This window comes from Hermetia illucens, chromosome 4 (genome assembly GCF_905115235.1).
Source record: "Hermetia illucens chromosome 4, iHerIll2.2.curated.20191125, whole genome shotgun sequence".
In the NCBI taxonomy this organism is placed as follows: domain Eukaryota; kingdom Metazoa; phylum Arthropoda; class Insecta; order Diptera; family Stratiomyidae; genus Hermetia; species Hermetia illucens.
The window spans coordinates 61,890,078-61,908,373 of record NC_051852.1 but is presented as its reverse complement, the minus strand read 5'-3'; the positions used below and the strand labels follow the sequence as shown (position 1 = coordinate 61,908,373).

Here is an 18,296-nt window from a genome sequence, read left to right as displayed (position 1 = left end):
CGCGACAGGTTTTTTGTGATCCTATCCCCTCCCTTATTAGGCCGTTAGTCAGTGTAGCTCGGTGGTATCAATCCGCCTCGAGACTTCACGTCTATTAGAGTACATAGAGTACATACATTCTTGGTGACCGTGTTGGTAACAAGGTGATGCTACGCTGGACTGTCTTCTTAATAGAATTGGCGCCCAATGTGCGTTCCTAACAGCCTCCTTTATTGCACTTTGGACTCATTGACTGAGCCTCACTTAACATGCTGCTGAGTCGAACTATCCGAACACTTCCTTCGTACGAAGCATCCATTGGGCATGAATATCCAAGGCGCCTGCGTACGCCACCAGTTGCACGGATTTTACCAGTAACGTACCTCTGGTATTAACTGATGCCACCTTCCTGACGGCATATTTGAGCACCAAGTAAAGGAGAGTAGGGCGAATTTTCAGATTCGACTGGTGAGCTCTGTGCAAGCCACTTTGATCGTATCGTCTTTAAACTTTACTATATTGATTTGAGGAGTCTAGTTCCTGTGGCTATGGATATTTTTGGCTGTTCGGTAGCAGTATTTCCCACCAACCCACGTAAAATATGTTTGAGGCAGCTCTTTTTCCGATGAGGATATGGGCACAACCCGTCAAAAAGTTTGTCCAGTCGGGTGTAGAATTCGTCTGTAATGACACCATCTTTGCCCGCCGCGGTCAAAGAGTAGTATAGGTCCCAGGGCGAAACGTGGATTGGTACCCACGATGGAACATAAAACCTGGGAAACGCCTGCTGAGCCAACACCAACAGCTCTACTACCAAACCCTATCTCCACCTCCACGTGATGAGCGCTGGGAGTTATTTCTTTATGAAAAATTGCAGACGGAGAAGGATGAAGGCGGTCCTCCAGTTTGGGGGTTGAGTAGAGCTGACAACCCTACACGAAAAGCCGATGTTTCGAAGCCACGAAAGGAACCTTGGTCAAGCTGGATCTTACAACGACGAGCCAGGCAACTACAACGGTTTAACGATTTGCGCATTTTCTCATGGAACGTGCGCTCCCTGTACAGACCGAATACTGCTGAGTAGCTAGCCGATACCCTGTCCCAATATAAGACTGATGTAACAGCGTTGCAAGAGGTGCGATGGACAGGGACCGGCTTCCTGGAGAAGAGCCGCTACACCATATATTATAGCGGCCATCCAGTAAACCATCTGTTCGGAGAAGGTTTCTTCGTCAGCCAAAAAATGAAACCTGCTGTTCGGCTTTGAAAATATGGGTGAAAGGCTATGCACTTTGCATTTGCGAGGCAAGTTTGGAAATATAAGCCTCATTAACGTTCACGCCCCTTCAGAGGAGACTGCAGAGTCGAAGAAGGATACCTTCTACGAGGCAGTTGAGCGGACCCTCGAAGCCTGTCAAGTAGGGACGGAGCCCGCAGACGATACGTTGGCTCCCATAGCACACATAGGGATACCAATGATAACGGACTACGCGTTATTTAGTTAGCAGTATCGCATGAAATGCTTGTTGGAAGTACCTGGTTTGCGCGGAAAGCTGCTCACAAACATACGTGGCCTCTCCAGACGGGATTACTTTCAACCAAATTGACCACGTGTTGATCGAACGTCGCCACCTCTCAGCCTCTGAATGTCAGAACAAATAGGGATTCCAATATAGATTCGGATCACTATGTCGTTGGCATAGTGCTCCGAGCACGAATTATGACACCACATACAATCCCGCGCGCGCGCAGAGACTTATCACGGACTCCGTCGAACGAAGAAGTGCAAATATTGAGGATAACGAAGCCGCAGTATGGGTTTCGACAAGTCTAATCTTCGGTCGATGCCATAGCAATGGTCGTGCATTTGGCTCGAGAGGTGTTGGTTAAATGTGAGGGATCTGAATCTTGGCTAAACCGGGTGTCCCTTTTCTAAGAAGTCTTTCCGGAGAACACGGAACTTTATGGAAATGAGGCCATTCATGTCATCAAATGGGATTTGTAAACGGTTAACCTAGACCTGGCGGACGAAAAGGCGGGCACCCTTATTACTAATTGCAGAAAGAACAATACTGTCAAATCAAGCAATCAAGAGCCCGTCTGTTTGATGTCAAGTTGAGTTCCAAGGGAGACTTTGAAGGTGCCAAAGGTGTTCAAAGGGTAGTATAGGTCCCAGGGCGAAACGTGGATTGGTACCCACGATGGAACATAAAACCTGGGAAATGCCTGCTGCACCAACACCAACAGCTCTACTACCAAATCCTATCTCCACCTCCACGTGGTGATCGCTGGGAGCTCTTTCGTAACGAAAAGCTGCAGACGGAGAAGGATGAAGGCGAGTCTCCCGCGCCTAAAAACGGGACAAATTGTACCAACGGGTCCTCCAGGTTGGGGGTTGGGTAGGGCTGACAACCCTACACGGAAAACAACTTGTTACGAAGCCACAACAGGAGCCTCAGATAGGACGGACTTTAAAACGACGGACCCGGCAACGACAACAGATCAACGATTTGCGCTTTTTCTCATAGAACGTGCGCTCCCTGTATAGAGATGAAGCTGATGAGCAGCTAGCCGATACCTTGTCCCAATATAGGGCTGATATAACAGCGTTACAAGATATGCGATGGGCAGGGACCGGTTTCCTGGAGAAGAGCCACTACACCATATATTATAGTGGCTATCCAGTAAACCATGTGCTCGGAATAGGTTTCTTAGTCAGCCAAAAAATGAAACCTGCTGTTATCGGCTTTGAAAACATAAGCGAACGGCTATGCACTCTGCGCTTACGAGGCAAGTTTAGAAATATAAACCTCATAAACGTTCACGCCCCCTTACAGAGGAGACTGCAGAGTCGGAGAAGGATACCTTCTACGAGGCAGTAGAACGAACCCTCGAAGCCTGTCCCAGATATGATATCAAAATCATACTTGGGGATTTTAACAGCCAAGTAGGGAAGGAGCCCGTATTCAGGCGATACGTTGGCTCCCATAGCTTACACGAAAAAACAAATGATAACGGACTGCGGATTATTCAATTAGCAGGGTCACACGAAATGGTTGTTGGAAGTACCTGGTTTGCGCGGAAAGCGGTCCACAAACATACGTGGGCCTCTCCAGACGTGGCCACTTTCTACCAAATTGACCACGTGTTGATCGAACGCCGCCACCTCTCAGGCTTGATGAATGTCAGAACCTATATGGGGGCCAATATAGACTCGGATCACTATCTCGTTGGCATGGTGCTCCGAGCTCGAATAACAATACCACCTAGAATCCCCTCTGACAATCAGGTGAGAGTGAACACTAAAGCCATCCACAACACAACCTTCCGCGACATCTATAAGAGGGAAATGGATGCCGCAATAACCGCAGTCAACAGAGATCGTGGAGATGAAGCATCAACAAATGATCTTCACAATCACCTACAGAACGTTATCATGGATACGGCCACAAACATACTTGACCCCAGCCGCAAAAGGAGTCGGAACGGGTGGTTTGACGATGAATGTAAGCTAGCAATGGAGCGGAAGAATGCCGCATACCGAGTAATCTTGCATTCTCAAAGAACGCGGGCACGCGCAGAGACTTATCAGTTCTTACTGTACAAAACTATGACCTTGCCAGTCCTTATGTATTCCTCGGAAACGTGGGTTCTTAGCAAGAAAAATTGCGATCTCTTGACCGCGTTCGAGAGAAGAATCCTCCGAAGAATTTTTGGCCCCCTACATGAGGATGGACGATTCTGTAGCCTATACAATGACGAAATCTATGAGCGATACCATGACCGTCCGGTTGTGGATAAAATCCGGCTCGATAGGTTACGGTGGGCGGGTCACTTAATCCGTATGGATGAAGATGATCCCACCCGGAAAGTCTGTAAGGGCAATATTTATGGTAGAAAAAGAAGACGAGGCAGGCCCTGCCTAAGATAGAGCGATGGCGTAGGTCAGGACGTCAGACAGCTTTTAGGGATATCGAATTGGTGGACCTCGGCTCAAAACCGGGATGTCTGGAGTTCCTTATTAAGGCAGGCCTAGACCAGATTCCGGTTGTTGCGCCGTTGATGATGATGATGATGAATCTGAATCTTGGCTAAACCGGGTGTCCCTTTTCTAAGAAGTCTTTCCGGAGAACATGGAACTTTATAGAAATGAGGCCATTCATGTCATCAAATAGAATTAACCTAGACCTGGCGGACGAAAAGGCGGGGCACCCTTATTACTAATTGCAGAAAGAACAATACTGTCAAATCAAGCAATCAAGAGCCCGTCTGTTTGATGTCAAGTTGAGTTCCAAGGGAGACTTTGAAGGTGCCAAAGGCTGGTTCCTCTCCAGCAAGAATGATTTCTGATATCGGGGGCCAAAATGTTGTTTGCATTTTATAGTTGGGAGATCTATCGTATTATATGTGGCTCCTTTTTAGGTGGAAGCATTAGACACGGGAAGAGGGTGTGTTGCACGTACTGGTCAATGACATTGCTGGTTGGAAGCATTGGGTGTGGAAATGTATGTCATCCCGGGTGATCTTCTAATATGTGAGGCGAACTGTCTCTACTAGAGGACGATTGCGAATCCATCCAAGGTGACTGCAGATTTCCGAACAGCTGTTAGAAAGGGGTAATAAAGGAGATGACAGTAAGGGTGGGAACTTCGAAAAAGGCTACTGAACCTATACACTGATCCCGAAAGATGGGTCGAGGGAGGCATAGAGGTTGGATAGCCACTTGACACAGTGGTGACGTATTTCCATCCCTTCGAAGTGAGTGAGTCCCCCGACCGTTGCAAATGCACTGGTACCCCCGAAGACCTGAAGCATGGTATGTTTCAATATCAGAGACTCGTGCAATATGAGAGAGTTGAGCGACATCCTCAGCGTAGCTGTCGCACCCACGTTGCAGCAACGTCCTTTTTAAGATTTATTAGCAAAATTCTCGTGCTATAGTATCTTTGTATCTTCCAGACAGGCCTACCTAGTAGGAATAAGCAGCGTTGAATGTTCAAGATGCTAAGATGCCTATGAATGTGGCAGACCTGAACATTGGGTGGCTCCGAATCTTTCCGGGATGAGTTGAGGTTGGGGATACTAGGTTATGTAGAGTGAGTTTCAGTGCCTTGGATCTCCCGCGCGGGAACACCACAAGCAGGCACTGCAATTAGTTAGTATTAAACACCCGATTGGATTCCCACAATTTCAAGGGAAATCTTAGAAACTGGAAATGTAGCACTCCTTTCCTACTTACTTTAGCAGTAGTAGTAGGTTTGAAAATTGGCATCAAAGTAGATTAACGTTGTGTAATGTGTGTGATATACTGCAAGCCCCTAAGCAACGATGCCTCTTTCTGGAAAACAAATGTCAACACTTTTTTAGGAAACTGATCTCTTCACCACGGGATTTGACCCCCTAGGCGGTGGCTCAGTTTGACTTCTGGAGAAAGCCGGCCTGACTTTGGCACCAAAGAAGATCCACTTTTCGCTTCTATCATGAGAAAGGCGAAATCAGTCCTAGTATGATCATCCGCATATTAGAATCAAGAACGATACCAAAAAAACGGGATTTCTGCCTTACAACCTAAGCTTATTTTTATTTATTTTTCTCAACATATTTTACCACAGACTTTATTAGAGGCAACGCAAAACAGAGTTAAGACATTAATTCAAGCTTTAGAAATAGTTTCCTTGCTGCAACAACGGGGACTGATCCGAATGCCGAACAGAGAAGCTTCCATAGCGCCAGTCAATCAACAAGAAGACGAGCGAAAGCTGGTTGGCTGCGACGCCCAGAAGAAAATGTTTAGTGGAAATTATCTCTTTCTGACTCGGTTGTGGTTGCGTGGATCCTCGGTCACGTTACCATTTCGACCGCTTCGACCAGTCCTTCGGTGTCCAGTGCAAGCACTTCGAGTCGATCCGGATCTTGCGTTTGTCCATGGCCTTCTTGTGTTGATCGATAATATCTCGGCTGATACAGACGATATATTGTCCCTTATAGTAGTTGATTAAATTTAGATTCTGTAGAGTTGATATCACATCTTCCTTTTTAATACTGGTAATCTCGCAAATTTCACTGCAAAACAAAAGATTGGGCAATTAGTGTCGTGTGGCGCAGCGACGGGAGGGAGACTCACTTAATTGTAATAGTTGGCTTCTCGTTGTCTCCTGTGGGTTTGGCTGTAATGAAGATCTCCAGAATTGTCTGCGCCCAATACGAGCGGTACGACAGCAAGCCTAAATCCGACAGTGGCTTCTCGGGAGATCCGGTCTTCCCCTCAAACTTGGACAATTCGTAGCTGAACTCGATGAGGAGCTTGCCGTAACCTTTGCGTTGGTAGGGCGGCATGGTTAGAATACAAGCAACATTGTAGTCTTCCGTGCTCTCCTTCTCCTTTGAAAAGTAACCAACGATGTGGAATCCCCGGGAATCGTACTCGGTCATTACGTAGAAGAGGAACGGGTCGGTGTCGTAATAGAGTGTTTTGTGATCGAGAAATAGCTTCGCTAGCAAACACAGGTTCTGCGCGTACACCTTGTTCTTGCGACCGTCAATTTCGAAGAAGGAGATCGTGTGCTTCCGGTAGATTTCATTGCCAGGCGGGTGACGAATGTTACATTTCATCAAGTGCCGCTCGAGGCACTTTTTGCTTTTGCGATATTTGAGGCAGAACTCGCAGATGTAAATGCAGGTCGTCTGACATAGTTCCTGAGGGAAAAGGCCGTTATTACTTCCCTCAGCGATTTACTTAATTTGCCTTCATACCTGTGGGTACGGAGCGAAATACCAGGGCTTTATCCGATGTCGTCCCAATTCGATCATTTCTACGTTCTTCATGCGAGTCACGACGTCGTCGTGGTGGGTCACCATACTCCCGGACTGGCGTGGTGTTACGTTCTGGCCATCTTGTGAAGTTTCCTCATTCTCAACAACTGTTGCCTGTAACTAAGCGATGAATAGCTTGTGGCTGAACGGAAAAACAAAAGTGTACCTTCCGTTTCCGATTCATTTTCTTTTGTAGCGCGGCAGCTAGGACGGCACTTCCATTCACAATGTCGTTATTGGGCAAGGAAATGGGGCTGGTGGGCCGGGAGGCAGGGCCAGTGACCGAATGGCTGAACTTCTTTGGTGTTGTGACCCCTGTGTTCTGCCCAGTGGCAGTCCCATCGCGTCGAGGAAACTGCACTTTCCGTGTATCCAAGTAATCCTCCGAGACCCATTCATCCAAGCGCTTATTAACTACAGAACAATGCACACTTGTGTATTAGCGTACATTCGAGAAGATTCTACACATCTACTCACAGTCTACATAGTGAACATAAAATATTTTCGTGCCCTCAACGTCTTTTATGCTGACAATTTCTGCAAGAGGCCAGTCATCTGTTCCGTGCATTCGGACCGGTAGACGACAACCTTCCGTAAGGGCTGACTGCAAGAAGGATTCAAAAATCGCAAATTAGTGAGTTAACTGGCCTTGTCAAATGTTCGGAAGGGAAGTGTGTTTTTGTTGCCGAGCAGGTTATGTTTTTGTTTTGAATTTTATATTTGTTTATTACAGCGCAATGCAGATGCTGTGGGACTGAACCCCAATTTCATTGGAAACTATACTTACTGTGGATTCACAGATCGATGAAATATCTTCATCTACTTCCATTTTCGTCGTGATTTTCATTAATAATATCAAAATTCACGAAACTCTGATGAATTGAAAATGTTTGCTTCTTCTTACTACTTACATATTGACGTTTGAGGTAGTTTATCTCAATTGAAGGCATAATAACATTGGAACTTGTGATGTGGTAACACTACGGGGGGTTATCTTTATTAAGTTACGATATTTTGATTGTGCGCGGTTAAAGATGGAGATTTTTATTTGGCTTTGCGTAGTGAACGCATATACCGCAAATAGTAAAACTAATAATTTTCATTAAATGTGAAATGTAACTAAATAATGGCATTTTCACTTGGACTTGGACACTTCAAATTTAATACAAAGAAAACAAATTTATGCCATCAATTGGGTAAATTAAAATTTTATGTGTTGACCATTTTTTCCTTGACTCTACAAGAATAGATCTCCAGATACCGTTATGTGATCCTTCCAAACACCATTTTGCTGCTCTCGCTTGTGTTCCTCCTTTTCGACGTGTTACCACAAATGCTCTATCGGATTTAAATGCAAGCTGGTTGACTGAGAAGAATCCTTTTGATATCATGATGCTGCTAACACCCTGTTTAACTGTTGGCCCAATATTGCGATCTTGTAAGGCTATGCCCACTTTCTCCACACCAATTGCAGGTCATGGGAACCGAAAAGGTTGAATTAAAATTCGCAGCAGATAATAATGGTATTCAGGTACTGACTTATTAGCAAATTCTTCAGCATATTCCAATCACTTTTCAAAATTTCTTTGGGAAATAAATGGCATCTTCTTTGGAGTATAGGCTATATAGACCTATCTGTGAAGGAAACCGTGAACGGTTGCATTTTTTCCAAAATTCTTTGCTTTAGATACTGCATAGAAATCATTTCTCTGATGCAATCTAACAAAACTCTTAAATGGACGGAAAAGTCCGCGCCATTGAGTATGACGCCATAAATAGCGTCATGAAACTTCAGTAGACCGTTAATTGGAAGTTACTTATCGAGATAACAGTGTGTTGAATTTAATTTCGCGGGTGAATTGTCAAGAAGGACGGTGAAATATTGTTTCGTGTCTACTGCTCATATCATTTCGCACTACCTGGCTGAAATTTTTTTTACCTGCCCCGAAAGGAAATACTCGTAAGAAGTGTATCGCCATTGTCCGACGGAGTCCAGTTTGTTTGGAGTCAGGTTTAAATTTTGGGATTCATTCCAATCTGAGTTAACATTATTTAAACTTTAACTCCAATCTTAATTGATAATATATGTTAGAATTTTGTGTCACTGTTAGTCAAATTCAAATCAAGTCACAGGAAAAGAGATCCCGCAAAATATTCAACCGGCCCAAGGTCGAATTTCGCTCAGTGCAAATCCATTTTTTTTGCGGCCTATGAATCTTTAGAAACGCACATTTTATAACCGCCCAGGTAAAGATGTTGCTATATATGCAGCTTGTAATAAATGAGCGTTCCGAATTGGTTTTTTATCCAATAGATATGGTAATTGGGCAGGTGCAACCACTGTTTGGTTGTCAAAAAAAATTTAGTTATTTTCTAATGTGGTGAGTCTATTAGAATCCCAGCCTTATTTTGGTTAAGGATGGAAATTGTTTCTATGGTGCAATCTAACAAAACTCTCGAAGACCGTTTTAGAAAAAAAACTACATCTTTTAAATTATCAGCATTTTAAATTTCAACCAAATTCAATCGCACTAAAAAGCCCACGCTATTTTGTGTGACGTCACAAGCCGCACCAAGAAATTTCAATAGACCGGCAACTGGCAGTTGCTCATTAAAACCTTAAAACGTGAAAATTAGTTCCGCGCGTGAAATATAAAGAAAGACGGTAAAATATTGTTTCGTATCATGCTGCACAAATAATTTCATAAGACCCCGGCCGAAATTTGGGGATTTTGGGGATCATTTCAATGTGAGTTAACATTTTTTAAACATGAACTCCAAACTTAATTGACAATATATGACTGCGTTAGAATTTTGTGTCACTATTACTCATTTATCATGTTCCAGTTAAAGAAAGATCTTGTGAAGAGAGATTCCGTAGAATATTCATCTGGTCGAAGGTTTGAATCCCTCACAACAGCAGCAACCTAACTTTTCCATTTTGGTATCTTGCGTTTCGGGGACTTTGCCTCGATCGCTATATAGTTCGTTAACATTATTGCCAAAACATAAGTTAAATTGAAAGATTGTCCTTTCACCCAACCATTTTCCTATTTCTTGTTGAAAACTGATTGATTAATTGAAAAGTAGCAACAGGTAGGGACTGGAGATTCGTTTTCATTCTTCTCTGTCTGTAGTTGGGGCACTGTGAGAAGCCATTTTTTAAGGTTTTGTGTGAAACAAAACCTTATTAGAATCGAGACGGTGTCTGTGTGTCCGTCTGTCTGTCTGTCTGTCTGTCACACCCGATTTGTTCGGAAACGGCTAGAGCGATTGTCACGGAAATTGGTGAGAGTATGTAATCTGGTGATCCCTTTCCATGCAGTAAGTGGCGCCATCTTGTGTTAAGTTTAAGGGGGGGCTCCCCGTACATGTGAATGGAGGGTGCAAATTTTTTTTTCGCAGAATGTAGCCATGTAGGGTATCAAATGAAAGGTCTCAATTAGTACTTTTCGAACCTGGTTCAATATTTGATATTAGATGAAACATAGGGGAGTGAGGGTTCAAAATATCACCTACAAAAAGTGTAACAGGTCTCGTTCTCAGAACTTATCCAACCGAAAAATCTGAAAAAAATCACAGTGGTGCATCTCTACGAAATCTAGGCCTCAAAATATATCCGGTTCCGATATCTGCACAAATAAAGTTAATAATAGTATATTTCCACATTTTAGAAATTTACCCGGCATCCCCTCTTATGTTCATCCCAGAAGTACAACATTTGGCATGCGTGTAATGAAGAATATAATGCACTGTTTGGTCAAGTTTGAAGAAAATCCAACTATTATTAACAAAGTTATAGGGGGTGAAACTTTACAATTTTTTGTGAATTTCGTTCACTCTACAACCCGCATGACCTCATCATCACATATCAATTCGTCAATATCACAACGAAATGAGTTCTTACGAATTGGGTCGCAGACAATTATTTTGTTTTAGTTTTTTAGTTATTTGTCAACCAGACATGTGTGTATGTAGGTATATAATATATACGTGCTAATGAACTTTGCGGGTAGTGCCTAATTCAGTTAGATATAAGACGTAAATCGGAAATATGGGTACGATAAGTTTAGATACGTGCATATATGTGTACAGTAGGTAATAGGCAGTTTGTTTGTTTAGGGTGAGCGTGATATCTATGGCTCTAATATGTACGTATGTCTCGTAGTTTGGAAAAATATGAAGGATTATGTTGGATTTGTAGCTATATACGGACAGAAAAATGTGCGTCTTTTACATAAGATGAACACAAAACCTTTATATCCGAAGCGCGAGCTTCCGGTATTCCGACTTGTTTTAAATTGTCGGGAATTTAAAGTATTTTCCTTGAAATTCCGTTCAACAGCTAGCTACTTAATTTCACATAAGCTCCACAGCGGTTTCTAAACCAGTTTTCAAACATTCCCACCAAAATCTTCTTGTTGATGACTCTTTGCAGTTAATTTTAGTAGATATAGAAATATTTGCGGTTTTTATAAGTATGAGTTTATAAGAAATGCCTTTTATAAGCACTTATATCATTTTCTTGGGTTTCTATCAACACTATCGTTTTCAGACTGAAAAGCTCGCGCCATATTGTCGTCACAACTCCAACCAAGAAACTTCAGTAGCTCGGCAACTGACAGTTACTCATAATGATATAAAACGGTCAACATTAATTTCGTCGTGAAATGCCAAGGAGGATGTTGAAATATTGTCTGGTGCCTTGCTGCAGTTAACATTTTTTAAACTTCAACACCAATCTTAACTGATAATATACGCGTTCGAATTTTGTGTCACTATTATTGAAATTCAAATCAGAATATTCAACGTGCCCACGCTTCGAATCCCGTTCAGGAAAGTCCAGTTTTTGTTGCGGCCTGTGAATCTTTCAGAAACGTACGCTTTTTTTGTCGTTCATTACTGCCGAAACGTAAAGTAACTTGAAGTATTCTCCCCTTACGCACCAATTTCCCACTTTCCTGTTAAAACTGATTGATTCTTTGAAAAGTAACAAGGAACAAACACTACACCGGATGTCTCCCCATAGATAAGATTCAAATTCCTGGCTCGAGAGTTCAATTTTTAAACCATTATATTTAACAAATGAGCGTCCCGAGTGCCTTTTTTAACGGATATGGTAATTTGGCAGGTGAAACGGCTATTTCGGCATAAAAAACGTATAGCCATTTTCTAACGTGGGGAGTCTGCTTATATTGATCAAATTCATGTAATTTTGCAGTTTTATTAGAATAAACGTACAACAAACAAAAATGTTGTTCCCTGCTTTTTTGAGCGCGACTGTAATTCACACAAAAAATATATTTTCTAATTACTTTTCCACAATATTTCAAGTCTCAATTACCCCGAGAGCAATAAAATTGTTCAATCTCGCCATACTCCTTCAGATAAAAAGTGACGCATGTATGATTCACATGCGGCAGTTCTTAGTAGAATATGATTTTACATCTGACTACAAGGATGGCTGTGTTTCCGTTTGCACAGTGTCCCCGTTTACTTGTTTTCGTTTCTTATGATTGCAATGATAAAAGTAGAAAAATTTTCAATTATTATCTCCAGATACATATATTTTCGGGAGAAAATTTAATTCTCAAATTGAATAATAGAAATTATTTTCTGAAGAATGCTGAAAATGCGACCTGAGCGACATCCTAGCCGTCGGCAGCGTGGCCGAGCGGTCTAAGGCGCTGGTTTTAGGCACCAGTCCGAAAGGGCGTGGGTTCGAATCCCACCGCTGTCACGACTTTTTTCGACACTTTTTTTTGGATATACATTGACTTGAAAATTATTGCTTTGCGGTTAACTATTCTAGTATGACAAGAACTTAATTTTTCGTAGTTTTAATTAATACATATAAAAGTTTATTTAGGCATAGACATTTTGTTCTGTATTACCCTCCCCAGAATAACTCATGAACATATTGTATTTGGTTGCTATGTAGAAGGCATTTGCTCAGAAACAGAAAAAAGTTCACAATCCTTGCTCATTGAATTGTGATCGCCTTTTTGAAAAATATAGGTTTGTAGCTTTCTATGGTAGTGGTATAGTGTGACTATTTTAAAAAATCTATTTTTTCTCTTCATATTTCAGAAGTGCAGCATTTTGAAAATCTATAGTAAAAATCTCAGATTGACATGTAAAATATTTCTAAAGCTATAGCAGAAAGAATGCAACGTCCAGTAGTGCAGTAGGGATAGAAACAGAGGTTAGGCAGCTACTACTATCGTCCCTAGATCCTGTATTGTTATAGTCAGCTGAATATGGTCCAGACATTATGTAAAAACATATGGTATATAATTAGAAAATAAGAAATCGAGAAAGAACTTTGGAAGTTCCCACTAAGTTTTCTTACAAAAAAATCGTCGATCTTACTGAAAACTACTTTTTCAAAGTTTCCGGGAGGCACTCAAAAAAAAAACTACTTAACTGATTTAGTTGATATTTGAGTCCCTTATTCTACACATCCATGCCGATATGAGGAACTTCCAAAATATTTATTTTCTAATAATAAATTTCAAACTAAAAAAAAAACAAATCTGACATTTTGTTATTTTTAAAAAATATTTGCGTATTTCGACAAGTCTAACGAATAGAAACAAATTTATTCTTTTGAACTCGGACCACTACACTGCTTTCCCGGGTAAAAACACCTTGGGAAAACCAAAGGGACTACATTCCGGGGTCATTGAAAGAAAAAAAAATGCTGTACCTTTTAAGTTTCCATTCAAATCATATTAAAATTTCACAACAATGGCGTATTATTTTCTTGTTCCAAAAAAAAAAAATAATGAAATAACATTGAAATTTCGAGTGTCACACTCTATCTCTACTACCTTAAACGTGTAGTTTTCCTTAGCTCAAATATTTTCACTTTACAATTATTATAAAAATGAATATATTCTAAATTTAAATTTATTATTAAATTAGTTGAGGGGAGTTCTTCTCCCGGAGCCCCGGAGACAAAACTCGAGCAGACTTTCTCGAAATTATTAGTATGCTCAAGGAGGGGATTGCTGAACTCCGACCAGAACTCAGGTTGGAAAGAAAAAACGGCTGCGAAAGGAAAACCAGCAGCAGCTGCAACAGCAAACGATTGAAATGGACGATATCGTAGGATGTGCATCCGCTTTCACCGTAACCGCAGTAATAATAGAAGGCGGCAACATCGGCGAACGAGGATCAGTTTAACTTCGTCACAAAGCGGAAGCCGAAAAAAATTAAGGTTAATGCCAAAAATGTGAAGATTACTCGAAGTACTCCGCAGGCTAATATCACCCCAAACCCAAAAAAAAACAAAATACCGATAATTACCGGATATTCCAGTCAAAAGGGATAAAGACAACAACGAAAAAATACGAGGGTGGATAAGACCCTCATCTTCGCCGAATCCATTGAGGATCACGGTAAAATCTTTGCTCTTATCAAAGAGCAAGGCTTCAGCGCCACAACCAGTACACCTCAATCTCTGAGAACGCAGTCCATCATTATTCGAGGACTACATCGGGGAACCGATGCTGCAGAAATCCTTGCGGAGCTTAAAGCAGAGCATCCGGAACTAAAGATTAGATCAGTGGCCAATTTACTGACCAAACAGGATAAAGCTATCCATAAGGAGAATCCTACGATTTTAATCAAGTTACAATCGGAACTTTTCATAGTAATGATGCCTTCAAGGTGCAGAACATACTGCACTAGAAGGTTACACTAGAAAAGATAAGGCCATTGGAACAAATACAGTGTTTCAACTGTCAGAATTTTGGGCACGTAGCTCAAAATTGTACAATTATTTACCGGTGCGTCAACTGCGGTAAAATCGGACATCCCGCCGCCCGCAAAATTAACGAGGCACAGCAGACCAGACTACAACTGTTTCAAAATTTTGGCCAAACCAAGCGTCTCTTACGCCCAAGCCACGAGTGAGTCCTGTATCTTCAAGAAGACCATCACTCCCAAATATACATATCGTTAATTTTAACTCTGCCTCTCTTGTATCTCACGCCTAACGTGCCACTGCCCAGGTGTTGGTTCACTCTCTGAAAGTAGACATTTACTGCGTTTCGGAGACTCATCTTAAAAACAGGCATAACGTGAACTTCGCCGGATATAGTAACATCCGGGACGACAACAACACCGGTGCCGCCCTTTTAATAAAAAAAGACTACGAATTCGTGGAAGTCGCCATAGACAACCTGCTAACCTGTTCCGCCGCGGCGGCTACCATTATTTAATTCTCATAGTCTCCATTTATATAAGATGTCAATCAAAAAATGAGGAACTGCGCCATGACTTAAAAGTCTTGAGGGATCTTTAGTTGAAATCTAATTACTTTGGCTTTGGAGACGATTTCAACTCCAGACACACACACCGGGGCGATACGGCCACTAAATATGTATAATGGGAAACCCTGCTCAAATGGTTCCACGACCCTTTCTCGCCAACTAATCTCCAAATGGTCTTGACGGAGAATCCGGCAATCTATACTAGACTACTTCCTTTTGCCTATGGAGTAACCAAGTAATCTCATGTAATACTTTACAAGGCATGTTGCAGTCAATCTTACCTTCCTCCTTCCTTACCTGTTCTCACCTTCTTCTCAGAAAAAGCGAGTAATGGCCACAATTAGGTCTTCCGCCCTTACTAACTGGGATAAATTCAAGGCTGAGTTAGAACTAAAACTCAACTTGAAAAAGCTTGTAAATAATTGTTATTTGTCGGACAAAAAAATCGATGAGGCTATTTGCTTGGGGTCTGCCGCCATTGATACTCCTACACGCAGGAACTCTAAGCTTATAAAAGTCGCTGAGTTTGAGTTCAATTCTCTTCCACATGAGATAATGCTCCACTTGAAATTTCACGAACACGGGAATAAAATCAATGCAAATATAAAGCATTATTTTCCCGGATTAACTGTCTAAGTACGCTAATTCGTGGTATGGTGAAGCCTTTCCGTAGTAAGGAATTGACCCGCAAACTTGCAGATATCAAGCCTGGCGTCGATGTATTCCAAAATATCAACGGGCTAACGGGGAAATACAAAGCTCGCAACTTTGTTCTAACGCAAAACAAGGTACGAGTTTGTAGTGACGCTGAGAAAGCAAAAACACTTGCGGAATTCTTTGAGTAACAGCTCGATTATGAATTATGAATCCCGTCTTGAAAAAACTTTCTGGTAGCCTCCATTAAGTTTCTACTCGTGGTTTTTAATAACTGCATTAATAACGGCTACTTCCCATCCACCTGGAAAATAACCAAAATTATAGCCATTCGAAAAAGAGGTGCCTCCTGCGGACCTGGGAACTTCAGACCCGTTTCAGTTTTATCTGACTTAGGGAAACTTTTTGAGAGAGCATGGATAGTGGGGCTAGTCCAACACTGCAATCGCAATAACATTATTCCCGACCATCAGTTCGGATTCCGTGCTAAATATGGAACACAGCACGCCCTGAGCTACCTCCACGACACTGTGCTAGCAGACTTAACGTCAACAATAATTGGATAATAGTAAAGACCTTTGATTCCATGTGGGTAAACTGACTAATTTATAAACTAATCAAGTACGAATTTCTAATCCCGACGATTAAACTTGCCATCAGTTTCTTCGAGGATAGACATTTTTACATCAGTGTTGCAAATGAGATTTCCGATCTCGTGTCGTTAACTTCTGGAGTGCTGCAAGGATTCACTTCCGATCCCACTCTGTACAACATTTTCACCGCTGATGTCCCCTCCCCTGAGGTCGGTACACTCGTCTGTTCCTTCAACTTTCCATCCGACAAAGCGGTTAGCGAAATAGAGGATTACTTGGTTGACCTCTGCTACTACTACCATAACTGGGGATTAAAATTAATTCAGCCAAGTTACAAGTCCGCATTTTCAGGAGGATTTAATAATCATGTGAAACTTATTATTAGCAAAGGAAATGGTGCATTGGGTAGGATCAACTTTCTTGGTAAGAAAGTGAGTCTAAGCACCAAAACCAAACTAATCATATACAAGACTCTCATCAGACCCATCATATGCTACGGAGCCCCTTCGTGGATCACTTGCTTTCCGAAAGCCATGGATTAATGCATGCCCTTCGAACGCGTGTATTGAGAAACTGTACTGGATTATCTTACAATTGGAAGACTGAGAAGTGCGGCAAAAACGCCGAAGTATACCGGCGAGCAAAGATAGAACCCATTAGAGAATATATTCTCAGCATTACGGAGTGGTTTTTCAATAAACTCGAAAACCATTTAAACCCAACAATTAGAAGACTGTATGAGCAGGGAAAAACAGTCCCACTAGGGATTTTCTTTAGGCCGCGCCAGATATCTAACTCTGAATTAAAAACAATAATCTTGTTCCTCTTCGACACACCTTGCCTGGCAGGAGTGCAAAGAGGCTAAGCACAATATAAATGTAAAGTGCAATATAATAATGCAATATAATTTTTATAAAAAATAAAAAAGACAAGAATCGATGTAAAATTATAGATTTTTTTACACAATAAAGCTATGTACAGCGAAGGTTGGATAGGCCAAACACTCATTGTAATAATTCTAAGCTAGCTAAGCTAATTCTAAGCTACTTGTAAGTAAAATATATTAGAAGTAAGTCACTTTTTTGGAAGATAAATGAATAAATGAAAAAAGAATATTAGTACAGTGGAATCAATGCAATGCAATGCAAGTGTAAGTCTACAAGGTAAGAGTAACATTAAATGTTTTAACGGTGGAAAATATATATTGCCTGCTCCAAGTTTTTAAAGATGTTTTTCGCTCAGGAATGAATATCTTTTTAAGGTTTTCAGTAAAACAAAACCTTATTAAAAACGATTCACTGTCTGTCTGCCTGTCTGTCTGTCACACGCACTTTTTTCCAAAACGGCTAAACCGATCCAAATGAAAGTTGGTGGGCATATGGGAACTATAAAATCCCACGTGGTTAAAGGGGGGCTCTCCATACATTCAAAGGGGGGATTTAAAGTTTTTTTTCACCGGATATAGCCATGTTGCCAGTTTTGCCAGATCAAATTAAAGAGCTCAATTAGTACTTTTCGAAACTGGTTCCATATTTGATATCGGGTGAAACATAGGGGAGTGAGGACGCAAAATATGACCACCAAAAAGATCTGAAAAAAATTACAGTGGTGCATCACTACGAAATCTAAGCCTCAAAATACATCTGGTTCCTATATATACAAATAAAGTTAATAATAGTATATTTCCACATTTTAGAAATTTTCCCGGCAACTCCCCTTATGTCCACTATAGAAGTACAAAATGCATGGATGTAAGGGATAACATAATGCTTAATTTGACCAAGTTTGAAGAAATTCCAACCATTATTAACAAAGTTATAAAGGGTGAAACTTTTCCATTTTTTGTGAATTTCGTTCATTTTACAACATGTATGACGTCATCATCCCATATCAATTTGTCAGTATCTCAACGAAGTAAGTTCATATGAATGGGGTCGCAAAGAATTATTTTGTTTTAGTTTTTTAGTCATTTGTATAT

At 41.3% G+C, this 18,296-nt stretch overlaps 1 protein-coding gene and 1 non-coding gene across 2 annotated transcripts; one reads left to right on the top strand and one right to left on the bottom strand.

The window, feature by feature from the left end:
* Positions 1-5,538: 5,538 nt before the first annotated feature.
* Positions 5,539-7,718, bottom strand: LOC119656065 (histone acetyltransferase Tip60). Its single transcript, XM_038062343.1, is given in 6 exon segments — positions 5,539-6,042; positions 6,104-6,675; positions 6,733-6,895; positions 6,897-7,206; positions 7,270-7,396; positions 7,580-7,718. Coding segments are annotated over 6 exon segments (1,449 nt in total). The 5' UTR covers positions 7,640-7,718; the 3' UTR covers positions 5,539-5,825.
* Positions 7,719-12,452: 4,734 nt separating this feature from the next.
* Positions 12,453-12,532, top strand: Trnal-uag. Its single transcript has one exon. It is a non-coding gene; the product is annotated as a tRNA-Leu (tRNA).
* The last annotated feature ends 5,764 nt before the right edge of the window (positions 12,533-18,296 follow it).